The sequence below is a fragment of the Triplophysa dalaica genome, chromosome 5 (genome assembly GCF_015846415.1).
Source record: "Triplophysa dalaica isolate WHDGS20190420 chromosome 5, ASM1584641v1, whole genome shotgun sequence".
In the NCBI taxonomy this organism is placed as follows: Eukaryota; Metazoa; Chordata; class Actinopteri; order Cypriniformes; family Nemacheilidae; genus Triplophysa; species Triplophysa dalaica.
The window spans coordinates 7,211,665-7,238,919 of NC_079546.1; the positions used below are offsets into that span (position 1 = coordinate 7,211,665).

The following is a 27,255-nucleotide window of genomic DNA, read 5'->3' on the forward strand; positions in this document are numbered from 1 at the left end:
TGATAAGGTAATTGTGGAACAAAATAAGAGACTGTTCAATTCACTGTACGCCGTTCCACTCCATTTACCGGGGCTTCGCGCGGCTTCAATGGCCCCGCTAATGCAACTAAAAAGCCTTGAACAAAATGGAGAGCGTGTTGGTGATGTCTTTAGTCAGATAGCATTTTCCTCTCAGTGCATGCTTTTACGTGCTCTTCAAAGTCGAGCAGCGTTGCTTTAGTCATCAAGTCACTTCATGGACGTACGCTGACAGCCTGCCTTTGCATCCGATAAGCTTCTGTAAACAGCATTATTTCCACAGCCTTTCTTATAGTATGTGTTTGGACGTCTGTGTTATGTTGTGCGGAGACTTGCCCTCACTATCTCAGAAAAAACATCATCAGTAAAGCACGTTTTGGATGTTTGCGCATGAATAGCTATTGAACTACACATTTTGAGGAATTGTTTGTGTCCTGTGTGGGTTTTATTTTTGCACACGCTCTATATAACGGTTCCCGGACGGTTTGGTTTGATGTCCCGCTGTATGCGTGCGGGAGCGTTTTTGGACACTTTTAAGTCATATGTTTTGCTGGAACATCCAATTTACAGCTATGGAGATAATCTTCTGTGAAGTGGCAGAATGCAGAAACGGCTAACAAACAGCAAGGCTCGTAGAGAGAGAGAAGGCCAACTCCTGTACCTTTATAATCCTTCAAAGAGCACAATCCAAATGCACGTTCAACTCCCAGGTCAGCCTGCGCTCGTGAGATTACATTTTCTGCTGCATAGCTTCACATATGCAAGCTGCTGTGCATTTAATAGATTCGGCGGGCAACAGAGGTGTATCCCCTGAGTCACGGCCTTGGCACCTTCCCGCTCCGGGCGTTTGATGCAAATCTCTGTGCGTTCCGTAAGATTTGTTCTTAAATCGGAAACCGGCATCCAAAGTCCAAATGCGGCACTTCAGTATCACGTCACCAAAACGTCTTATCGACCTCATCCAGAGTACCACAGTCTATGTTAAGCGACTGTAGTGCAAATGGGTGAATTAAAGCAGGTGAGGTTGCGTGCTCAAACAGGACCGAGTTTGATTGGTATGTGCAGCCCCTAAGTTCCACCGCGAAAGGTCTGGCAGCATTCCACTGCGTCTGTGATAGGAAAACATGCATCTTTTGGAGCTAACTGAGTACACCAAGGTTGTTTGACCTGCTTAAAAACCTGTGATGACACCTGCCAGGGTTTAAAGTTGTAGCGCTACAGTATGTAAAAATGCATTATGGAGTTCCATGTGCTGTACACCCAAGAGAAGTTTGCTCAAGTCACCAAACCCATACAGTCACATTTATTTTGTGGACTGTCAAACCACTCCTATCGCATTAGAAGCGGCGGTCGTGCAGTAAAGCATTGTATTAGCAAGCCTGTGGTTTTTGCAGTTTGACAGTCCTGTCTGGTGCTTGAACAGAGACTCGCTAGTTGTAATATTCCCCACAGATGTACCCTGACAAAGCTACGATGGTTCGGTGCAAGACCATTGATTCCATATGGTATGTTGTTAGTTTCCACAGTATTTGAATGACCATGTCTTTGTTAGACTTCATGGTTGTCTGGCCCCTAACTTTGTGTTTGAGATAACCAACAATAAAAATTCTCTCATTGTTTATTCTCATTCATGTTTTTTGAAACCTGTATGTGGAACACATAAATATATTTTGAGATGTCTTGCGTGGTTTCGTGTCCATACAATAGAATTCACTAACGTTCTTAAAAATATCTTTTTGGGTTGTGCAGAAGAAAGAAAGTCACACTTGCTTATGACATGAGGTAACCTATAAATTGTACATTTAGACATAATTGAAGCGACATTGAAAGCCTCATGATCAAAGCAATAATAGTAATAAAAAAGTATGTTCTAGTATAACAATCACCCTTTGCAGTAAGCAAGATCTGAAAAAATGGTGTATTGAATCCATGTTGCAAGAACATGGCCTACCGATTATGTTTGTGGGGAATTGCAATGTTAAATTACGAGCCATTACTCAATATCCTTGCCTGACATCACTGATGCACTTGTGTCTAAACAGGGGTAAATTCCCACAGCCATGATTCAACATCTAACCGAGAAATCCTGTCAAATTCTGGTCCAAACTTCATAGCAATGTTCATGTTGTTGTGGTGCTTGGATGACCGCATCATTTTGACCATGTTTTGTACCTTTGTAGATGCTGAACACCAACGGTCCTTGTTACAGTTCTTAAAACCTTTGACCATCTGTGAGGGTTGTTAGTACTGGACAGACTTCATCTCATTATCAAAGAATTGGTGTGATTGACGGCGAAACTCTTCGACCTTCTAGGACCATTTCCTGAGGCAGAAGGATTAGTTATATTCTTTGGAGGAAACCTTGTTGAGATGCTCACCAAACCACACAACACACATACATGAATGATAATGTTTGATAATAATCATTTTGCATATTGTGACATGCTTTTAATGCCATTACCTTGAGGCAAATGTTTCTCAAAGGATCTCTGAAGATTCATACCCCATATCTATCAGGCTCTGTGATAGTGTATGCAGAGAAGCAAACATGATTTGCGATAAGAAAGCATCAAACTGCATAAGCGATCCAATAAAACCAAAACACATTTCATGCCGCTACTTGTTCCCAATAGATATGAGTTCAGCTTCTCCAAAAGTAACTTGAACAGATTTTAAAATGCATGATAAATGTGTGCAGTCTTTTGATAAGAATTTTAAGGAATTCAGCCTCATGTTGAAATGAGGGTTGGGCACAATTCTTTGAGAATTTAGGTACTGAGCGCTTTTAAATTCATGAAAAAGAATTGAACTTGGCCGTTCTCTCCAGGATGCTAAATTGTCTATCGAGTAGCAATACATATTTCAGACATTTATTATTAATATCATCTAATCGTTTTCAAAGTGTTCCATATGTTTTGTGCATGATTATGTGTTTATGGATAATTCATACAAACAGAACATCTTTAACGCATAAAAATAAAATCCCACAATACAGCAGTTATAGTCTGAATTCTGAATAATGATTCACATTTCTCCAATTCTCATTCAAACGCCAATTCCTGGCTGCTTGATCATTCCTTGAAAGTTGCTTTTTTCATTTGGATAATTTTCAAATGTATTATTGTACACAAGATTATCATCTTGTATCAAATCCCTATTTGCCACACAGTCTATTATTTATCATTAAATGGAAAAAAAGGCTTAGCTGAATCCGGCATCAAAGACAAAGCGAACGTAATCCTGTTCTCATCCCTGTGCCATACCACAGTCTTTTAACCTCTGAGAAACAATTCTGTTTCATTGAATAATTTCTATCTCCATCAGAGTGATATTCATTCCTAAACTGGTGCTCAGCAGGCCTGCGCAACCATATCTGACAGGATAAATGTGGCGGATTATACAGGCGATTTTCAACAGAGATTCAAGCGATTACTTTGTCTCCTCTAACAGAACAGATCAAGATGATTATTTTGAATATGTGTCCATGCATATGTATGACGATACCTATCTTTCTATTTCTTTCAGATAAAAGGGAGAAAGTATTGCAGCTAAATAAAGCAGAGAACAAGCCCGTCTCAGGACATCAGTCCAGGGTAGAGGATCTGCCAGGAGAGAGACAACACAAAGAGAGAGAGATGGAATTTTGCAGCGTGTGGATCTTCCTCTTGTTCCTGTGTCTCTCTCATCAAAGCGTCTCTGCGGAAGCTGAAGGTAGTCTGCTGACTAACACTATCTACATGAGATTGGCTCTTTTTAGGCCCTTGAGAACTCTTGATATCCCTGCTTCTCAATCAGTCGAGTCCTGGATACAAGACTGTAATTGTTTACTATTCCCAAATGTTTCTATATCAAAGTCAATTGCAAAGGATCAAGTTTTTCATTATGTGCTTGTGAGATACTTGTATATTTGTAAGTTCACACATGCCACACTATTTAATATCCTTTGATGAATGAATTGTAGCATTGTGATTTGTACACGTATAGCTCTTGACATATTGAGCCATGCTGCTCTTGTGGGGGATGCAGGTTCCATGCTTGTCATGAAAATATATGTATAATATTAATAACCTCGTGAAAAATATTGTAGCTCAAATTTTGCTCTTTTATACCTCATGTGATTCTTAATTTCCAGTTGTGTTAAAGCATTTTTTTAATCCTAAAATTGTTTCTTTCTTAAAGTCACCCAAGTGAAAGAAAATAACATAAATGACAACTCTTGGCATGCAGGTAGTAGTAAATGTGGATAGCACAGCACAAATAATAGGTCTTGCAAAATTAATATTATTATTTATTATATTGACTTGTAAATTAATGTGTTTTTTTTTTTTTTCTTTGCTCTGCTCTACTCTATTCATCTGGTTTGACACATCTTTCAGTAAAAAAATCTCCTTTTTAAACACTAGATTAATGGGTTTATTTGAAGAAAATAATATTTTAAACAGGTCTCTTTTTTTAAATCTGTCGACCTCTTTCATTCCTATAGGTTGTGTCGCTCCATACCTTGGGCCACATCTAGGCCTTGCCAGAACCTACTGTGTCTTAGAAAAGCTTTCAAATGTTAGCTAGGTTAGCCAAATCAAAACTTGCATACTTTCTCACCTCTAGGCAAGAAATATATATTTTTGTCTCACATTAGTTAATGTCAAAGTAGGGGGCTGGGCCACCCCATTAAACTAACATCCTAGAATTGCTCCCAGTCCATACTATCTTTATCTTGCATCCCCAAAATGTCCATTGGTGTGGAAAGTTCTTTTGCAATGGCATTTTATGGAAGTGCATCTTAAATCACATCCATATGTATCGATACGTCTGTCTGTCTGCACACCTGAGTCGGCTGTACAGGTGGAATTCTAAATTATGGATCTAACCGCATATGGCTTCCTGAGTCAGCGAGCTCTGCTGTGGGGCATCTGCACACCTCCTGCAGCTTATACCTCTGGCGTGAGCTTTAAATCACTGCATGCCTCTCTGATTTCCATCTCCACTTCTGTCTGCGGAGAAACCCGTGTGTGCGTTTCACCTTGAGCTGTGTGTGTGCGCGAGTAGAAGAGCGAGAATGTGAAACATATTGAATTCACGCAGGATGGTTTTAAAAGAGTCTGTCAGGGCCAATTACTGACTCAGTCACTAATGCCCTGAAACACAGTAATTTTCCACACCTCTTCAAGATGGCTGTTTGCTGTGACAGACACTCGACTATGAGACGGAAAGAATGCGCTCTCTCAGATCACGTCCTTGTATTTTCTTGCCTATCTCTCCTGCTTTGTGTCTCTCAACATCCAGTTAAGTGTAAAAGCACAAGTGTAACCCCAGTAATCAACCTTATGTGTGTAAACACCCAAGCGGGCACTTGCTTTGAAGGCATCTGTTGTCATGGTAACGCTCCTGTCAATGTGCTCCGGTGAGAATGTAGTAAATGTCCCCTTAATGACCACATTACACAACTGTGCAAACTGCGATTGAGTTGCATCAAGAAAGTAAAACTAGAGAGGCTTCACTGTTCATCCCGGGCGCTGAAAAGTTTTTACAGGCATGTTAAAAGCTGAAAGGAAGGTGATTATTGCGCTGTAAGTGGAATGGAGTTTGTTCTGATGCTATTAAGTTTGTGGGTATTGATGTCAGTGCTGATGGATTTGAGATTTAGTGATTCTCAAGAATGAATGAAGGAATGAACTTCATGCCAAGAAACAAGTTAAAGCTACAGTGCGTCATTTCTGTGGTACTAGATTCTTTGAAGGCTATTCAAAAGTAGTCTTTACAAAAAACATGTTTCTTTACAAGCACACCAATCGAATTGGTGTCAATATGATGTACAGACCTTCTGTTGTGAATCTGAAGGTCTGACCACGTTGGACTAATATAAGAACAGTTGTGTTCAAAATTATTCAACCCCCAATTCTGTAAATGGTTTTAGGGGATTTAGTGTACATTTGTAATTGTATTCAGAATGAAATCCTACAAGGACTTCTTAAAGAACCATATGCAACTAAAATGACATCAATTAGTTTTGTAATACAGTAGTAAATGTTTCTTTTGTGAATTCTTCATTGACATAATTATTCAACCCCTTAAAGACTACCACTCTGAAGAACAGAGGTTCAATGAAGTGTTTTCAATCAGGTATTGAAAACACCTGTGGATATCAGGGAGCAGCAATAAAGCCTAATAAGCACTAATTAGGCAGCTTTAAAATGACTGTGATACTCAGCTCCTTCTAGACATTTACTGGTGTGGTTACAAACATGGTGAGGTCAAGAGAATGGTCCAGGAAGACAAGAGATCAGGTGATTACTCTTCACAGGAAGGGCAATGGCTATAAGAAGATCGCAAAGATGTTAAACATACCAAGAGACACCATAGGATGCATCATTCGCAAATTCAAGGCAAAGGGCACTGTTGAAACGCTACCTGGTCGTGGCAGAAAGAAGATGCTGACTTCGACTGCTGTGCGCTACCTGAAGCGTAGAGTGGAGAAAAGTCCCCGTGTGACTGCTGAGGAACTGAGAAAAGATATGTCAGATGTGGGTACTGAAGTTTCTGCTCAGACAATACGGCGCACCCTGCGTAATGAAGGCCTCCATGCCAGAACTCCCAGGCGCACCCCCTTGCTGTCCCCAAAGAATAAGAAGAGTCGACTGCAGTATGCCAAAAGTCATGTGGACAAACAACAGAAGTTTTGTGATAGTGTTCTGTGGACTGATGAAACAAAATTAGAACTGTTTGGGCCATGGATCAACGCTATGTTTGGAGGAGGAAGAACAAGGCCTATGAAGAAAAGAACAACTTGCCTACTGTGAAGCATGGCGGGGGGGTCAATCATCCTTTGGGGCTGTTTTGCTTCTGCAGGTACTGGGAAGCTTCAGCGTGTGCAAGGTACCATGAATTCTCTTCAGTAACAGGAGATATTGGATGACAATGTGATGCAGTCCGTCACAAACCTGAGGCTTGGAAGACGTTGGACCTTTCAACAGGACAATGATCCCAAGCATACCTCCAAGTCCACTAGAGCATGGTTGCAGATTAAAGGCTGGAACATTTTGAAGTGGCCATCGCAGTCACCAGACTTAAATCCGATTGAGAACCTCTGGTGGGACTTAAAGAAAGCAGTTGCAGTGTGCAAGCCTAAGAATGTGACTGAACTGGAGGCTTTTGCCCATGATGAATGAGACCGAAGATACCCGTAGATCGCTGCAAGACACTTGTGTCAAGCTATGCTTCACGTTTAAAAGCTGTTATAACTGTAAAAGGATGTTGTACTAAGTACTAAGATTGAATGTCACTTGGGGGTTGAATAAAACTGATAATGATGTGACAACAAATGTGAAAGACTGACAGAATTACAAATGGGAAAACTGAAAAACAATTTCAATTTTATGTAAACTTTTCTTTGCAGTATTTGAGGTCTGAAGAAATACAGAGAATGTATTCACCTGTTTCCCCGTTTTAATTTTCTGCAAATAAATGCAAAAAAAACCAATATTTATATTTACAATTTGGGGGAAATGTTGTAAGCACGTCATAGCATTTAAACAAAAAATATAATTTTACCTGAACTGGCTTCAGAAAAACGGTCTCTGAAATTGTCTCTTATTTGTTTCCGCGGCTGTATATCTTTTTTACATAGAACAGATTTCATATAGATTTATAGATGTACAGTATTTATGCTGTATATCATTATGATTCATCTTTAAAATATGTGTTTGCACTGTCAAGAGCATCCAGAGCAAATGCACATACTGTTACACACATTACTCTAGATCTGTTTTATCGATATGTGCTTGTAATTTTGCGTATGCACATTACAATGCCCATTTTGTCCATACACAACGTCACAACATTTATACAGGCTCCTGAATACAACATTTTTAGCAGATTTTAAACTGCTTTCTTCCTAAATTGCATTAAATACATGGGAATGCCAACAGATACCTTTGGCATTTTAACCCCACACCAATGAACCTAGAAGGTTTAAGTATGTGCTTCTGAATGCAATTTTCACCCCTGAGTTAAGATGCTCAGACTAAAAGGACAGCTGCCAAATCCATCCTTTTCCCCCATTCTCCAGCATTGGCTGAATGCCTCTGGACCATCAGCACTGCCTGCAGAGAATATCCTCACTAGACCGTAAAAGTTTCAGGCTGAAAGATCACTTTAGAACTTCCATATTCCATGAAAGCAGTTCTCTCTCTCCCGGTGCCCTGTGTGCTGTATATCTGTGATAAATCACTGAAGCCCTGTGCATTTGTTTCCTTTATATGTGGTGGGTGGCACAGATTTTCCCAGCTAAAGCAACTTTTAAATGAGACTGAACTTTTTTCCACAGAATTCCTGTCACATCATCAATAACATCCTGGTGTTTAATGCATATACTTTTGTTTCTAAACTTGCTGTGCCTTCCTAGTTTATAATGGATTCTGTTATCATGTTTCTGGGGGAAAAGAAAAACGAAATCCTCTTTCTTTTTTTTTCAGTCAGCAAGTTACTAATGTGCATTTCAAATGTACATTCTAAATGCAGCGCCAAGGGTTTTTTTCCGCTGCAAAAGCCTGAGGCTTTGAAAAGCTGGGGATCTACTTGTCTCCTTCGGTTTTGCTGTGTGTTCAGGTGTATGTTTGTAAAACAATTTTCTCCAGATCTGGCCGTACAGTGTCTGCTACTGTTGAGTCTTATCTAGTGCTTGGCGTCGGTGTCTGCTTAGCTTCTGTCTAAAATGGCTCGTCTTTGGAGAGTTGTCTGATTCAGAGGACATCTGCAGTCCACTTGGCCCAGTAGTCACAAATATTGAGCAATCACCTTAAAGCAAAGCCGTATTTAGGGATCAAAGAGAAAGTAATGAAATTTTCGGATCTGGTTTTACAAATTTTTGCTAAATGCAGAATGCAACAGATGTAAAAGTAGGTCATTAAATTATAACACAAGCACCGGCTGTCTGGCATTTATCTTCTATTCTACGTTTGTTGTTGGTGTTCTTATTTGATGTGTAGGTCATGGTGCCACTTTTTAGTCTCTCTCACAAAATCAGTGTTTTATTCTGAGTATACACTGCCATCTAATGGTGACTGAGACGTAAATCAACAACACACATAGTGGGTGGACAAGTGTTTCTCAAACCTTTTCGTTGTACGGCGTCCTTTGTGCAGAGTACATTGCTTTGCGGCCCCCACAAAAAGCCTCTTAATTTAATTTGAGACTTTTAATTAAACCAAAAATGTATTTAGTTATACAATGCAGGAACAGCAATTCCTTTGGTTGGTGGTCTTATTTTCTGATCTTCGGTTGCATAAAATCTATTATAAATTTCTAGATTTCATAAAATGCCACAAAATCTGTGCCCCGCCTGGATCCATATTGGGGTCTCCGAGTTTGAGAACCACAGACTTAGACATCAACATTCAGGTGTATGTACCATCGGGATTTCCTGAATCTAAATTTGGATTTAAATAGCAAACTTTGATTTTATGGTCTATGATGGAGATGGATGCATCAACTTAAAACGTCTTGAAAACGGGGCCAAAAAAATTCAGGTCTCAAAATTTTTTTTATTGAATGACTGATTTTTAATTGCAAAATTTCACTTATGGCAAAAGTCATTTTTTTAAATTTCCTAAACTTCAAATCGAAAACGAAATAATGATAAATTTGATATAAAGTATTTCCGTACATTTTCGTATTATTTACGGCAAATGCGATTTCTCTGTCATGAAATAAGTTACACATTTATTTTCATTGCAATACAGTAAAATATTTATTTTAAATCAAATTCTGTGTCCTATTTAGGATTTGAATGACAAATTTTGCCCAATCATGCTAATTTTAATTAATATTTAATGGATTGTGACTGATGCATTATTGCTTGCTATTAGCTGTCTATTCCTGTAATAACAGTTACAGTATTAAAACAACTAAAACAACTTCACTAAATATCACATCAAACAAAATTGCTGTTTTCCAGAATGTCGCACAGCCCAGCCTGCAGATATTGTGTTCCTGGTGGATGATTCCTGGTCAGTGGGTCCATCCAGCTTCCAGCATATCAAAGAGTTTATAGCACACGTCATCAGAGCTTTCCGGGCCAGTGTGTTTGGACAGGAGGGCATTCGCTTTGGAGTGACCGTCTATTCAGACGTGCCCAGGTACACACAACAGAATTTGGCGTATAATATAAGAAGTGTATGATCATGAAGGCATGAAACATTAAATTCCGTTTATGTGTATGGCTCGTTGTATCATGAAGAATAACTGTAAAAAAACATAGTCGATGTGGATGTGAGCAGCCAGCTGTGTTTCGATGCAGGATGCGCATAGCTTTGACGGATTACTTGACTTTGGAGGAAGTGCTAAGGGCCGTGGAGGATGTGCCGTATGAGGGAGGAAGCAGTCGCACGGGTCTGGCATTGGAGTTTCTGGTAGAATCTGTCTTCAGTTCCGCCATCGTCAGAGACAATGCCCCAAAGGTGTGACACTTTCTTCACAATCACTTGAATACACATTACTGACAAGATCTCTTTATAGACCTCTTTGGATGACGTAGACAGGGCTGGTTCAACGCTGTTCCACGAACGTCCTGTTTCAGTGACACAACCGTTTGAATAAAATACAACCAACATAATACATATAACCGATTTAAAATGTTAAACAAATGTCTTGTAGATTTAATCATGAAAGTTCCTATGGACCAGTGTTCACATCTTGCAAAGTGGTCTATAGATGATGCCCACATGCAAGCCTTAAAGTTTCAATGTGTGGAGGACCTATTTAAATGACCTTACATAATGAAGCACTATGTTTTTATTACCTTTAAATGAGTTCTGTGTACACACACCGTGGGTCCCCTTGCATGCAATTCGCCATGTTGTTTCTACAGTAGCCTAATGACAAACTGCTCTACCGAGCGTTTCGTAAATGCGTTATCTCCTGCAAAGAGGCGAAAACATGATGACATCTTAGCCCTTTGTCAGCCACCGTAGTACTTCAGAAGGGAGGGGTGGAATGAGCCGTTGGTTGCAATTCAAAACCTCACCACTGGAGGCCTCTCAATTTCATATACTGGACCTTTAATGGCGTGGAAGCCACATTTAAAATTACATAGGCCCTCCTACCTATCATTATAAAGAGAAAACACAAATATTTTAAGAAATCTGTAAAAACTTCATCAAAGGAAAACATCGAAATGCTATTCAAAGGATTCTCGATCTCAAAATCTTGGCAGATATTCACAGCAGCGTGTTCCAAATACATCTCAGAATGCTGCTCTTCTAATCAATCCCTTGATTCCGGACGTCATGTCCTGGCTGCAGTGCACACGCTCAGCGCCGCAGTGTCCCACCCATCCTAATTTTGGGCTTGATTAGGATTCTAAAGCACACACAGCTGCTGGTCCTGCAGAAGAGCACCTGGTGAGGAGCGCTTGTGTGTGTTCATAGAGAACCGCAGAGACTTTAACTTTTATTCAAACTCACAGCACACACACACTTTGTAAGTGGTGCATATAGATAAACCTGTTTCCTGTTTTAATGATGCGGGTGAACTTTTGGTGACCCAGGTGATGTTTTTATTTCACACAGTAATCATTTGTGCGAATGCCGGTGTGACATTGCAGGTTTGGATCAGCAGGAGTTTGGATAATTATAAATTCAATGAGATGATAATTCGTGCTGTGTGCACTCAAGGGCATCCGTATCACTGTGATGACTTTGATGGCAGATGGAGCACTTACTCTCGTAAATAAATTCTTGGTCAATGAGGGACACACAGTTATGTATGCAACTCAGAATTTTGCAAGATTCATTTTCAGAAGCCTACGGCGTATCTACAGGCATTTGCAAATGTGGCCTATTTTATTTTAAGCAGGTTTCAGAATGCATCGTTAGAGTATTTATATGCCGGATCATGACATGCATCCCACAATGTTTCTTCTTGGTTTCAGATTGCTGTTTTGATCACTACTGGTCAGTCAGATGATCTGGTCGATGGTCCGGCTACAGCAGTAGCAGACAGTGGGATTTCCCTGTTTGCTGTGGGTGAGTCATTGGATTTTTACCTTGTTTGTGCTTCTCCAGTGTATAAGACCTCCGAATTGACCACAACAATATTTGAATGCCCAGTTATTCACAATTTCTCAATAACATTTTCTAAGGCTAAGCATAACACATGTTTTTTGTTTGTTTGTTTTGTCTAGAGAAGTAAATTATATATTTTATGTTCTTTTGTTTAAGATATCTGTGTGTGTGTGATGACATTGAATGCACCAAGACATCAACTCTATGTTTGTGTGTGTAAGCGTCACTTGTGTTTCCTCGACTTTCTCACGCTCTTTCCGTTTTGACGCCCAGAGTGCTGAAATAATTATGACTCATTAGCCAGTGGCCAACTAATTGCTGTAATTTTTCATCAAGCTCATTCGTTCTTGCCCCCATCGACACACACATACACACACACACACACACACACACACACTGATTCTGTGTCCTGCCTTTCTAATCAGTTTTCCCATAAAGACGTGAATAAATCAGCCCGTCTGCCACATCTGAGACATATGTACAGCAGGCCAACGCGCCACATTGTTCTCCCATCATCACTCTCTGTGACATGTCGACGACTGATACACTGTCTGATAACACTACAGACTGAGGCCTGAGACACATGAGGGTCACTTGTGTGCCCCACAGTGGACACATTTGTTAAGCTGTGAATGTTGATTGCTCCCTCCGGGCCTCCATGGGGTGTTTTTAACTCTTTCCCTGCCACGTTGCAAGCCACCACCAGCATTTTTGATCATTTTAACAAAACATTGATGGTCACCAGAATCTTTTTGATATGAACATACAGTGCCATATATGTCAGATACGCCCCCTTGTGTATGACAGTCTTGGGTTATATATAACAGAAAACTCTGTTAGTGTGGTGCTGAGTTTACTGAACGTGCTCCTTAAAAATAATGAGAGCCTTTCAAAATTAATTTCAGTTTTGCCAAATTTATTATTTATAGTGTTGTGTTTAGGTGTACTAACAACATTTCTCCCAAATTTCAAATCAAAATATTGTTTACATTTATTTTTAGAAAATGTAAAACTAATGTTTTGTCAAAATGGCAAAAGATGCTCTGCATTTTTTCAGACCTCAAATATGGCAAAGAAATAAAGTTAATGATTTTTTATTTATTTTATGGGAATGATTTTTATCACAGTTTTCATGTGTCTTGTCATGCTGTCAGTCTTTCACAGTGTTGTTTCACATGTTAAAATAGAAAAGCTACATGTGTCCTTTCTACTAAACAGTGTTTGCTCTGTTCTTCAGGGGTGAGGAACGCTGATCAGTCAGAACTGATGAAAATCGTCACAGATCCTCACGAGGAACATCTGATGCTCAGCCCAGATTTTTCTTTGCTTGAGAACCTCCTTCCCAAACTCTCTCGTCGCATCTGCTTCACAGCTTCAGAACCTCCTCGACCCATCAAACAAAACCTGCCAGGTAGCACTCCCATAAAATCCATCAAACTTACCGGTCTATCTGATCCGACTGTTTGTCGTTCTTGCACTTGTTCTAATTATTTCCTCACTCTCTCTCTTTGTTGTGCAGTGGTGGAGAGAATCGTAGGTCCTAAAGATCTGCAGGTGAGCGCATTGAGCTATAACTCTCTAAAGCTGACCTGGAGTCAGGCCACAGGAGATGTAACCGGCTACAGGCTGCTCATCACCCCCGTGTCTCCGAAAGGCCATCTGCTCCCAGCACAGCAGAAACAGGTGAGATATGGTCGCCTGTGCACATATACACACCCCAGGCAGCACTATAGAGCAGATGGAATGAAGCACATGTTTTGTTTTTTGTGACAGTCGTATATTTGTTAATGTGATTTGGCTTTACCAGCCGAAATACTACTAAATGTGATTTTGTTATTTTCTTAGATTGATTTGAAAGGAGATGTTGGTAGTAGTCTGGTAACTGGGTTGAGTCCTGAAACAGAGTACTCTCTAACTGTGTATGCCATCTACCCTGGACGTGTTGGCGAGTCTGCTACTATTATCACAGAAACAAGTGTGTGCCTCTAAGTATAATAAGCATACCCAGATATAAATAAAGCCTCGCATTCATCTCTAAAACGTTATTTGTATTTAAGGGATTGTTTTTCCTTCTGGTTGTAGCTCCTGTGCCGCCTGTTGCAAACTATCGTGTGATTGAAGAAGGACTGTTCTTCTTACGCCTGGGCTGGGCATCACCGCCTGGAAAAGTAGATGCCTATAAAATCTACATTCCAAGACGTGAGAAAATCTAACCTGCATTCTGAAAATAATTGTGCACTTTTGTTTCAAAATAGAAATGTATCCATGTAGCGCATAGTCATATTTACAGAGATTCTGCCATCGTGAAAGATCTCAGGTTTTTAAGATATCAAGTGCATGATGTCATTTTCATCTCAGCGGACAGACCACGGCTCATTTATGAGCAGATGCTGACGGGCGACACCTCCTCTCATGTGATTGACGCATTAGAAGAGGATAAAAACTACACGGTTAGCATCTACGCCATGTATCCAGAGGGCACCAGTGAGTCTGTGTCGGTCACAGGAAGAACTTGTAAGCTTTTTAATGATTTTTGTTCCCTCTCTATGAGTCAAAAGAGAAACTAAATACCTATAGATCTATTGATTAGCATATTGACATGGTATGTCAAGGTGCTTATAACAGCAAAGAAGAAATGCAATGAACAAATAAGGTTTAATCATTGGCTGTTACAGTTTCAAACCCAGAAATCTTAAAATCCCAAGTATATGGTGCAATGCACGTGCTATAAAAATGCAGTCATAAATCTTTCTAATATGCACATTATTTTAGTACTTACTTTGACTGGATGCTGACAAATGCTGTTTAGGTTCTGCATGTTGATCTATCCCGTTTGTCTGCATAAAAAGTGATAATTTCATGAACTTTACAATCATTTTAATGTATTACTGCTTTTCTCCACCAGATGGCGGTATAATCTAAAAGAATCATGTCATCCTTTAATGATTGCATTTCTATGTCCAAACTTTAATTTTGCTTTCAATGACTAAATGATAATGGATTTCAAACTGACTGTCCACTTACCACTTTGTGTATTGCAGTGAAACTGATTGCTGTTAAGCAACTACTGGTTCAGAATGCCACTACAGATACGGTCCAGGCCCGCTGGACATCTGTCAGAGGGGCCAGGGGCTACAGACTCACCTGGTCATCAGCAGGTAAGCAGAACTATCTGGGTCTCCACTGACTAATGTCAAATCTGAATAGATTTGAAATCTGTTTAGCACACCGTAGTCTCAAAATGCATATTTATGCAAATCTATTTTCACAGAGGGGCACATTGAGAATGTAAATCTGGGGAACAACTTCAATTTCTACATGGTGCAAGGCCTACATGCTGGAACAGAGTACACGGTAACCATCAACCCAATCTTTGTGGACATTGAAGGGCCTCTTACCATTGCCAAAGCCAAGACATGTGAGTTTTACTCATTTTATTCACAAAAGACATTTAGAACGGCCCCAAACGAAGACTTGACTGTTTATAAATATATTTGTTTATTTATATGATAAAACGATGCTGTGTTTCTCTTTGTCAGTGGAAAGCAGTACAGTACAAACCCTGAGGGCCACGGCGGTGAGCACAAGCAGCGCTGTTATCTCATGGAACTCTGTGCCCGGGGCCACCGGCTACAGACTGGCATGGGGACCTACTGCAGGTACATTTACAAAAGCCATCGCTGTTTTGTTCTTTTTTGTCACATTGTCCTGACTATGTGACATGTTCCAGCATAGTCTGTTTCTTTGTCACACTTTAATTCTCTCTTCCTTCCAGTTGCTCTGATTTATAGTCCCTTTTTCACACAAGCGACAGGTCGATGACAACACGAGGTGACTCATGCCTTCAACTTTAGCTGCGTGTTTAGGTGAATTTATGTGTGCGCGGTTGAAGAGACGAGTGTGAGGAATAAGTCGATGGCCTTCCAAAAGAAGTCTTTGAAAGTTTCTCTTCCCTGTCACTGTGATGGGCTCAGAGCCCCCGAATTTAAAGCAGGAACCCGGAAGATGGTTGTTACGAACGGGGGCTTCTGTGACTCATACCTGACAGATTAAAAATAAGTTTGGAGATGAATTCTTGCGTCACAAGGGAAAGTGAGAAAAGTGAGGGCGAGAGAGGGAAAATGAGATAGAAGGAGGAGCCAAAGTGGTTGATCATGCAAGATGAAAGCTGAGAGATAGAACAGGTTACTTGGCATCGCTTAATGAGCTCTTTTTATATATATACTGTCGAATGGGGTGCAATCATTTCTGACTTTGTTAAAAATACAGGATTCAACTCAACTCTGAAGTCAGAAAGTTTTAGGAAATGTATTGAAATAACATGAATCAAACATATTTATGATTTTATGTCACTGTTTTATTAAGCAGATTTTTTACCATTTTAACTCTATTGAAACACTCAATATGCTCTTCAGAGCTTTGTGAAGCACCAAGAATGAGAAATATTACTCTTTTATGTCCTGCTTATGCAATTTTGTGACTATTTTCATTCTTTTTTTTGTATATGTTTCTCAAATAACATTTTAAAGAAATTCATGCTAGCACACATTTCGTTATTACCGCAAAACTGGGGCACAGAGTCAAAATTTTCAAGTAATCTACTTTTGGCCAAATTTCAAATAAATCTTTTTTTATTCAGTTCTTTTCAGCTAATGTATCCGTTGGATAAAAAGCGTCTGCTTAATGACTTAATGTAAATAATTGTGGAATTAAAAATAGCCAAATCAGACCAAAGAAGGTCTATCATTTTTTTATGCAAAATGAAAAAGGGGAGAGGGGGGAAGACATCTTAAAAACAGAGCACACAGCAGACATACCCTGGTCTGAAACTCTGATCATATTTTCTCAGTACTTGTGCAATTCTGACTATTTGTTTGACATTACCAATTCTTTGTTGATGAATACCATAAACAATTAATCCACTGTATGTATATTTGTGTGTATGTTTATGTGTGTGAAGAGTTTACAGGCAGAGATCGACCCAGGCAGTTGGCCCTGAACAGCAGCACTACTGAATATATTCTGAAGAATCTGGTCCATGACACAGAGTATGTTCTGTCTCTGTATGTGCTTTTCGGTTCTGTAGTCGGACCCGGCATCACAGCTACATTCAGGACCTGTGAGTCACCCGACACATTGTCATATTTTCTTGATAAACACGTTCTGACAGCTAGCCCATGCAAACTTAGACATTAGCTTACTTCTCATGTCATGTAATTTCCTCACAGCTCCTCTTGGATACGTGTCAAATTTTAAAGTGACATCATACACCAGCTCCTCCATCGATGTGGAGTGGAGCCCAATTGTTGGGGCAACAGAGTACAAACTCACCTGGAGTTCAGGTAAAAATGTTTCACAAGTTCCTCTTTATACATAATTCTATTCTATTCTACTCCACTCCACTATATTCTATTCTATTCTACTATACAGCTCTATTCCACTCCACTCATATTCCATTATATTATATTCTATACCATCCACTCCGTTCCATTTTATTCTACACCGCTATTCCACTCCACTCTACTCCACTCTTTTCCATTTCATTCCACTTTATTCTACACCGTTATTCTATTCCATTTCACCCTACTCCACTTCACTCCGCTCCATTCCACTCCACTCTTTTCCAGTCCATTCCATTTTATTCTACAGCGCTATTCTATTCCATTCCATTCCACTTTAGTCCACTCCACTCTTTTCCTTTCCATTCCACTTTATTCTACACCGTTATTCTATTCCATTTCACCCTACTCCACTTCACTCCGCTCCATTCCACTCCACTCTTTTCCACTCCATTTCATTTTATTCTACAGCGCTATTCTATTCTATTCCATTCCACTCTTCTCCACTCAACTCCGCTCCATTCCATTCCACTCCACTCCACACTTTTCCACTCCATTCCATTTTTTTCTACACCACTATTCTATTCCATTCCACTCTACTCAACTCCGCTCCATTCCATTCTATTCCATTTCACTCCACTCCACTCTTTTCCACTCCATTCCATTTTTTTCTACACCACTATTCTATTCCATTCCACTCTACTCAACTCCGCTCCGCTCCATTCCATTCTATTCCATTCTATTCCATTTCACTCCACTCTTTTCCACTCCATTCCATTTTTTTCTACACCACTATTCTATACCACTCCACTCCATTCCATTTTATTCTACACCGCTATTCCATTCCACTCCACTCTACTCCACTCTTTTCCACTCCATTCCATTTTATTCTACACCGGTATTCTATTCCATACCACTTTAGTCCAGTCCACTCTTTTCCACTCCATTCCATTTTATTCTACACCTCTATTCTATTCTATTCCATTCCACTCTACTCCACTCAACTCCGCTCCATTCAACTTCACTTCACTCCACTCTACTCCACTCTTTTCCACTTCATTCCATTTTATTCTACACCACTATCCTATTCTATTCCATTCCACTCTACTCCACTCAACTGCGCTCCGCTCCATTACATTCAATTCCACTCCACTCTTTTCCAGTCCATTCCATTTTATTCTACAGCGCTATTCTATTCCATTTCACCCTACTCCACTTCACTCCGCTCCATTCCACTCCACTCCATTCTTTTCCACTCCATTCCATTTTATTCTACAGCTCTTTTCTATTCTATTCCATTCCACTCTTCTCCACTCAACTCCGCTCCATTCCACTCCACTCCACTCCACTCTTTTCCACTCCATTCCATTTTATTCTACACCGGTATTCTATTCCATACCACTTTAGTCCAGTCCACTCTTTTCCACTCCATTCCATTTTATTCTACACCTCTATTCTATTCTATTCCATTCCACTCTACTCCACTCAACTCCGCTCCATTCAACTTCACTTCACTCCACTCCACTCCATTCTTTTCCACTCCATTCCATTTTATTCTACAGCTCTTTTCTATTCTATTCCATTCCACTCTTCTCCACTCAACTCCGCTCCATTCCACTCCACTCTACTCCACTCTTTTCCACTCCATTCCATTTTATTCTACACCGGTATTCTATTCCATACCACTTTAGTCCAGTCCACTCTTTTCCACTCCATTCCATTTTATTCTACACCTCTATTCTATTCTATTCCATTCCACTCTACTCCACTCAACTCCGCTCCATTCAACTTCACTTCACTCCACTCTACTCCACTCTTTTCCACTTCATTCCATTTTATTCTACACCACTATCCTATTCTATTCCATTCCACTCTACTCCACTCAACTGCGCTCCGCTCCATTACATTCAATTCCACTCCACTCTTTTCCAGTCCATTCCATTTTATTCTACAGCGCTATTCTATTCCATTTCACCCTACTCCACTTCACTCCGCTCCATTCCACTCCACTCCATTCTTTTCCACTCCATTCCATTTTATTCTACAGCTCTTTTCTATTCTATTCCATTCCACTCTTCTCCACTCAACTCCGCTCCATTCCACTCCACTCCACTCCACTCTTTTCCACTCCATTCCATTTTATTCTACACCGGTATTCTATTCCATACCACTTTAGTCCAGTCCACTCTTTTCCACTCCATTCCATTTTATTCTACACCTCTATTCTATTCTATTCCATTCCACTCTACTCCACTCAACTCCGCTCCATTCAACTTCACTTCACTCCACTCCACTCCATTCTTTTCCACTCCATTCCATTTTATTCTACAGCTCTTTTCTATTCTATTCCATTCCACTCTTCTCCACTCAACTCCGCTCCATTCCACTCCACTCTACTCCACTCTTTTCCACTCCATTCCATTTTATTCTACACCGGTATTCTATTCCATACCACTTTAGTCCAGTCCACTCTTTTCCACTCCATTCCATTTTATTCTACACCTCTATTCTATTCTATTCCATTCCACTCTACTCCACTCAACTCCGCTCCATTCAACTTCACTTCACTCCACTCTACTCCACTCTTTTCCACTTCATTCCATTTTATTCTACACCACTATCCTATTCTATTCCATTCCACTCTACTCCACTCAACTGCGCTCCGCTCCATTACATTCAATTCCACTCCACTCTTTTCCAGTCCATTCCATTTTATTCTACAGCGCTATTCTATTCCATTCCATTCCACTTTAGTCCACTCCACTCTTTTCCTTTCCATTCCATTTTATTCTACACCGCTATTCTATTCCATTTCACCCTACTCCACTTCACTCCGCTCCATTCCACTCCACTCCATTCTTTTCCACTCCATTCCATTTTATTCTACAGCTCTTTTCTATTCTATTCCATTCCACTCTTCTCCACTCAACTCCGCTCCATTCCACTCCACTCCACTCCACTCTTTTCCACTCCATTCCATTTTATTCTACACCGGTATTCTATTCCATACCACTTTAGTCCAGTCCACTCTTTTCCACTCCATTCCATTTTATTCTACACCTCTATTCTATTCTATTCCATTCCACTCTACTCCACTCAACTCCGCTCCATTCAACTTCACTTCACTCCACTCTACTCCACTCTTTTCCACTTCATTCCATTTTATTCTACACCACTATCCTATTCTATTCCATTCCACTCTACTCCACTCAACTGCGCTCCGCTCCATTACATTCAATTCCACTCCACTCTTTTCCAGTCCATTCCATTTTATTCTACAGCGCTATTCTATTCCATTCCATTCCACTTTAGTCCACTCCACTCTTTTCCTTTCCATTCCATTTTATTCTACACCGCTATTCTATTCCATTTCACCCTACTCCACTTCACTCCGCTCCATTCCACTCCACTCCATTCTTTTCCACTCCATTCCATTTTATTCTACAGCTCTTTTCTATTCTATTCCATTCCACTCTTCTCCACTCAACTCCGCTCCATTCCACTCCACTCCACTCCACTCTTTTCCACTCCATTCCATTTTATTCTACACCACTATTCTATTCCATTCCATTCCACTCTACTCAACTCCGCTCCGCTCCGCTCCATTCCATTTCACTCCACTCTTTTCCACTCCATTCCATTTTATTCTACACCACTATTCTATTCCATTCCACTTTACTCCACTCCACTCTTTTCCGCTCCATTTCATTTTGTTCCACACCACTATTCTATTCTATTCTTTTCTAATAATTTAGCAAAATTAAAGTTTGGTGCTTTCAGACATATTGTTTTTTCTTAAACAACAAAATCTAATTGATTTGAGTTATAAGTGTGCCTATTTTCTATCCCAGAACTGGTGCGTCCCCAGAGCCGGTATCTTGACCGCAGCGCTTTGAGTCACAGCATATCTGGTCTTCAGGCAAACACTGTTTATTCTATCAGCATTTACGCTCTCTACAGCAACACAGAAGGGCCAGAAATCACCCTTTCACAGCAAACAGGTACTGACCAGCTCCAAGAAAAGACACATCAGTAAACTCATTCACAGATATCAGGAAAAAGCTATTGTAATTATATTTCAGTTAACATAGTAATATTCTTTGCCTTCTAGTGCAAATAGTGCATGTTTTGCCTTTATGTTAATAGACACATTGAAAATGCACACACTAAATAATAGGGTAAAAAATAGCTTAAGAAGTCGGTGGGTGGATGTTGGAAACACATCCGAGTCCAGAAGGTTGAAGTGCTATTAAAAACCGTAACAGTTTAAGTATATCCTGCTTTATTTATTGTTGTCTGTGTCCTGTTAAGCGCTCCAAAGTGTTTCACTTTGTTCCTCTGTCTCGGTAGAAAACATTAACGATAACCTTTACTTGACATGTCTTGTCTTTGCGGTATGGGATCACTCTGTTTTGCTCTGTGTGTGCTCTCAATGACAGCTGATCAACAGACACGCGTCTTTTATTAAAGCCATAAAAAGGAAACTCTGATCGCTTAATTAGGCGCTTCAGGCACCCGGGGGCGGGGATATGGAGATGTTCCATCCGTTGTTCCAAAGGGATTGTGGGATATCAGGAGATTGATTGACAGCTCCTGTGTTTTGAGCCCCCAGCTTTAGAACCACAGCTGTCTGGAGCAGTATTTTTACTGAAGCTGTGTGTTTGTGTGCCCGTTTAGATCTACGTGTGTGTATGAATGTGTTTCACTGCTGTCAGTATTACACTGTTATCAGCACATCTTCACTTAAAGCATCTGGGCTTATGTGAAGAGCAGGAAAATACACCGAACATATGTTGCTATTGTAACAATAAAACTATCTTATTGAGTGACAGCTTCTCCCAACTCCTTTGACTTTAAAGAATTTTATGCAACCACGGGAGTCTGTTTTTCATCTTGTTTCTTTGGGAAACGTAAGGACAACTGCAGCTCATCTACATCCATAATGTTTATCATTTATATTATTTATTATTCATAATTTGAACGATCATTTACTTGGAATGCTTGGCCATCCAAGATTTGTATCCTCTAGGTTTATTATCTTTAAATTATGTGATCAAGCCATCAGCAATTGTTTTGTCCTTTTGGCAGCATTTATTTCAGACTCTGAGGTGATTGAGGCAGTTCGCGAGGTGAAGGTGGTGGACATCGGTGCCAGCTCCTTCACACTGGGCTGGAGGAAAACGCCAGGGGTCACTGGATACAAGATCACCTGGAGCCCCTTCCATGGTTGGCACAGTCCTCAAATATTACTTGCACCATATATCTATCTGTCTGTCTTGGTTGTGTAGAAGTTGTTTTGGTGGATTCAAGACCAAGTCCTATGTAACAGGCATTTTTCAGTAGACCTAATTTTTCAGTTCTGTGTGTTTCCCCCAGGTGGAGTAAAGAAGAGTGAGGTTGTATCTTCTTCTACTACATCTTTCACCATTACTGGTCTTCCTGCTAGCTCCGCCTACAAGATCCAGGTGTCTGGAATGGTGAGAGGCAAAGAAGGAAGTCCAGTCATGGTGACCCCCCGCACTTGTGAGTCTCTTATCTGTTGCATTTTGCGAGTCAAGATCTGGGATGGGATCCCCAAAATCTAAAAGTATTTATATCAAAGAATGTTGTTGCGTTATTACAGTGGATCTGCCTAAAGTCACTGGATTTAGTGCTCTGAACACCACAGACAACAGCACTGTACTGAACTGGACCAGTGTGGCCGGAGTCTCCGGGTATCTGCTGTCCTGGAGACACATTTCAGGTCAGAAACACAAGAAGCTATACACAATAAGACCTAAAAATTAAATAATTGTCTTGTCACTTGGTTTCTCTGTAACTCAACTTGTAATTAGCTTTGTCTGGCAAATGCATAAATGTAAAAGTACAGAAATCACATTTACTCTCCTCAACCCTGTGGAACGATTTTTTGCCATCTCTGGGATTTTAAGGGGACTAAGCAAAGGTTAGTTCTTGCAATTCATTTGATAATGAGTATCATTAAATGGCAGGGCAGAAACGATTGCAGATAAGCACTTGTAATAAGCGTTACTCCCACAAAGGACTTTATGTCTGATGCATGAGACAAGAAAAAAATGAATAGGTGGTGTAGATAATGTCAAGAAGAGATATGTGACTCATTCCTGTTATTATGATGGCGTCAGCCGGGTCCATCCTTTAATGAGACTGTCCTATGCTTCAACACGAAGGTTTGAAGATAGGCGCTTCTTCTTTTGCCTGTGACACATAAAAGAGTGTGACCCAGAGAAATGCTAAACATTTTTGGAATAGCAAAGTCATCGTGCCCTTAAACCGATATATAATGAGTTTATCTCAGCACAAGCAGATCTTTTTCAGAAAATAGATGTTCGCAGATGTTCTTGATTTTTGTTTTCTGTTGTCAGCTGTGTCCGTCATCTGACTGTTTAGAAACATAAGTAACGTTGTGAGTAAACTTTTCCCTAATGCTGAATTTTCTGTAGAGGTGGTGATCTCCTCCGAGCTCCTCAGCTCCACTTTTACCTCCTACAAGGTCAGAGAGCTCCAGTATGGGAGAACCTACATCTTTTCCATCAGACCGCTTTATGGAGAAGTGGAGGGTCCGGTCACAACCATCACAAAGAGGATCTGTAAGACCTCATGTTTGCTAACATCATCAACTATATACTTTGTTTAATTATACTAATTTCCCATTATAATACAATATTTATATTTACATTGATAAAATGTTGTACAATGAAAATAAAACTTATATTCCATTCTATTCTAAAGCTATAATGTACAGTCAAGTCGATTTATGTGACCATGTTACACAATATATAAGTTTTATAAAGCTGTACTGTAGTTAATTTTTCATTCTTATAATATTGACAGGCTCAAGTATTCCAGATAAAGTCCTAATAATGAGGTATAGACTGTTCTAGAGGCAACAACATAAACAAATGTTATGTGGCCAAAACATAACTTCCCGTAGACCTCCAAAAAGGTCTCATTTAATTTCAAATTTCATTTAATACAATTAATATGCGGAGCGAATTTAACTTCAAGCCAGGCTAATGCGTCCAACGAAACCGTCTATAGTTGACTTATTCTTCTTATTTTGTCCAAACTATTTTCACCTTGTAGAAAAGTAAAATATATAATATAAATTATGTTTGTTTGTTTTTGGTTGATGCACCGAAATATGCTAACCCGGGAATATTGGTTTCAAACTTTGTTTGATTGTCTTACAGTGGGGGTTCCTCGTCTCATTCCTGTGCATAGCCCCACACCTGCTCATGTCTCAGCTCATAGCAACTACAATGATGTCCATCTTACAACCAGCCGAACACCTGTTGCCAAAGCCCCCAGCGCACCCACTACCACTCAGAAACCTGCAACGAGGCCTCAGGTCACCGTAGGCCAGATGCCCCAATCACTGACCAGAATGACCACAGCAAATGAAAGAACCACCCTGTCTGTAGAGACTCCGCCTCCTGGTCCGGGTGATAGTTATGCTCCAAACAAATCTCTGATTTAAACTTGGTCTTACTTGATTTTTCTGCGCTACAAATATGTGTATATGAAGGAATTGTGAATATTTCTCTCTTAGTTTGTGGCAGGGGGAAGGCAGACATTGCTTTTTTGGTCGATGAATCCTCAAGTATTGGTTCCAATAATTTCGCCAAGCTGAAGGACTTCCTGTTCAGAATCGTCACCTACTTCCCCTCTGTAGGACCTAAAGGAACACAGGTAAAGCATGAAGCTACATGATGATGGTCTTTAAACCTCACTGAGTATCAGTATGTGTCTAACTCACTGAATTAGTAGTTTTGTAATGAGCAGAAAATCAAACAAATGAGTACTTTGATCAAACTTCAAGGCGGCCAGCATCAAACGGTGAAGGTGTGGGCTGAACCATCTCATTAACTTGTTTTTGCTCAGATAGCAGTAGTTCACTACAGCGATCAGCCCAGAATCGAGTTCAACCTGAAGACTCACAAAGATCGCAACTCGGTTTTGAGAGCGCTCAGAGAAGTTCGCTATGGAGGGGGGAATACAAAAACAGGTGCATATGCACGTTCCCACATTTTAAATATGAACTGTTATTGATGATTGTGTTAAGATGTGTATTGTATATGTAGGTCGTGGGATCAGCTATGTCCTCAGGGAGCTGTTTCAGGAGTCTTTGGGAATGAGGCAGGAAGCTCCTCACGTGTTAGTTTTGCTGACCGACGGGAGAGCGCAGGATGATGTAGAGCCACCTTCCCGCATAGCACACGCCTTGGGTGAGAAATATCATAAAAAACATGCAATAACTTTGCATATATAATTCAATATAACGTATAGGTTTTAAAATTCAAATCAGGAAAAGAACTGTAAACCTGGAAATAAGTGGGACATTTTGGGATTTTTAATAGATAAAAATATTAGACTGTTAAATAAATGTGAAATTAATAAAGATATTGCATGTTATGTTGTCACTTATTGACAGTGTTAAGCCCTTTATAGAAAAGGTCGGATTTTCTTGCCTCCTTTGAAATGCACAAGATGCTCTTTGGAACGCTGTCAAGTCATGCCGGGATAATATGGATCATTGAGTTGGCGTGTCGAGTTCATGCCAGCTTGAGTGTATGATGTCAAAAGAGGGAAATGCATATTATTTATTTTTCTACTGACATTGCTATACGACTAACAATTTGATCTGTAATAAAAATGGTCTTATAGAAAATAATTGACGTATATTATGAACTTGCAGGTGTCAGCGTGCTGGCCATTGGAATCGGTCAAGCGGATATTGAGGAACTGAGGACGATCGCTTCCCCCACCACCTACAAGAACATCTTCTTCGCCACTGACTTTGATGATCTGCCCACCATCGAGAGAGAGTTGATCAGCACCCTCTGTAGTGAAGCTTTACAATCAGAGTTCAAACAGCATGATGAGGTGAGCCCTTGAGTGGAATTATGGGTAATATTTTCACAATACCAGCTGTTGACCCGAGACATTTTTTCTGTTTATCCATTCCTTGCAGTCTGCTCAACTAGACACACCTACGAGCGACCCAGAGCCTCTTCCTAAACCAGAAGGGCCCTGTCCGCTCAACTGCAGGGTAACACTTCACTGTGTTATTTATTATCAACTTGAACTTTATACTTCAGCTGTCATGTTAGGTCTTATTTGAAAGCTCATTCTATATCTTTTATTCGTTGCAGGGTCAGAAAGGAGAAAAGGTAAGTGGCCACTATGTGACTATTGATGTATTATAATATATATATGATGAGTTTACACCTAAAACGTGGTTCTTGTTACTTTACTGTAGGGCGATGGATTTGGTCTTGGTGGCCTGGTATGTCATACAGCACACATTGCTATATTGTTTTTCTATTCATCAGTGACTGCTTTCTTTAGAAGCAAAAAATCAGAATTTATATATTATTTATAATAATGGTCTAGACATCTAGGACAATCTTGATAGATGTAAAAATAAGGTTTTGGAAATCAATCTAAATCTAGAGTCCTCAACCTAACTATGACAACAACTAAACAGAGGAACAATATGAATGGAATCACTTTAAGCTTTTTATTTTTTAAGTCCCAGTGAAATTAAACACTATAGTCCCTTTTTTTCATGAAATATTGCAGTTTTACAGTAAAAGAACAATTTTTTTTCTCATTCGAAATTTGGTTTCACTTGAAAATGCGGCAGAATACAGAAGTAAAACAGTCGCACCTTCTGGTTCACGGGGACTTTAAGATTAACATTCAAACATTGATAGCCAATCAAAATCCATTCAAATTTTAAGAGCACACACATTGAAAGTGTAAATTTGCATTACGCAAGATTAACATATTACTACAAAGTTCGTTTCTGTTTGTGT

General features: G+C 39.9%; 1 protein-coding gene across 1 annotated transcript in view; it reads left to right on the plus strand.

Annotated features, from left to right (window-relative positions):
- Positions 1-27,255, plus strand: part of col7a1l (collagen type VII alpha 1-like) — a 53,343-nt gene that overhangs the window by 465 nt on the left and 25,623 nt on the right. The window contains 27 exon segments of the mRNA XM_056748775.1: positions 3,544-3,729; positions 9,971-10,151; positions 10,313-10,472; positions 11,945-12,038; positions 13,315-13,488; positions 13,597-13,760; positions 13,923-14,052; positions 14,160-14,276; positions 14,436-14,591; positions 15,119-15,235; positions 15,349-15,495; positions 15,617-15,736; positions 17,038-17,196; positions 17,306-17,419; positions 21,268-21,417; positions 22,505-22,642; positions 22,793-22,939; positions 23,040-23,159; positions 23,878-24,024; positions 24,628-24,879; positions 24,987-25,126; positions 25,319-25,442; positions 25,519-25,662; positions 26,133-26,320; positions 26,409-26,486; positions 26,590-26,607; positions 26,697-26,723. Of these exon segments, the coding sequence (XP_056604753.1) occupies positions 3,654-3,729; positions 9,971-10,151; positions 10,313-10,472; positions 11,945-12,038; positions 13,315-13,488; positions 13,597-13,760; positions 13,923-14,052; positions 14,160-14,276; positions 14,436-14,591; positions 15,119-15,235; positions 15,349-15,495; positions 15,617-15,736; positions 17,038-17,196; positions 17,306-17,419; positions 21,268-21,417; positions 22,505-22,642; positions 22,793-22,939; positions 23,040-23,159; positions 23,878-24,024; positions 24,628-24,879; positions 24,987-25,126; positions 25,319-25,442; positions 25,519-25,662; positions 26,133-26,320; positions 26,409-26,486; positions 26,590-26,607; positions 26,697-26,723 (3,582 nt within the window). The 5' untranslated portion in view covers positions 3,544-3,653.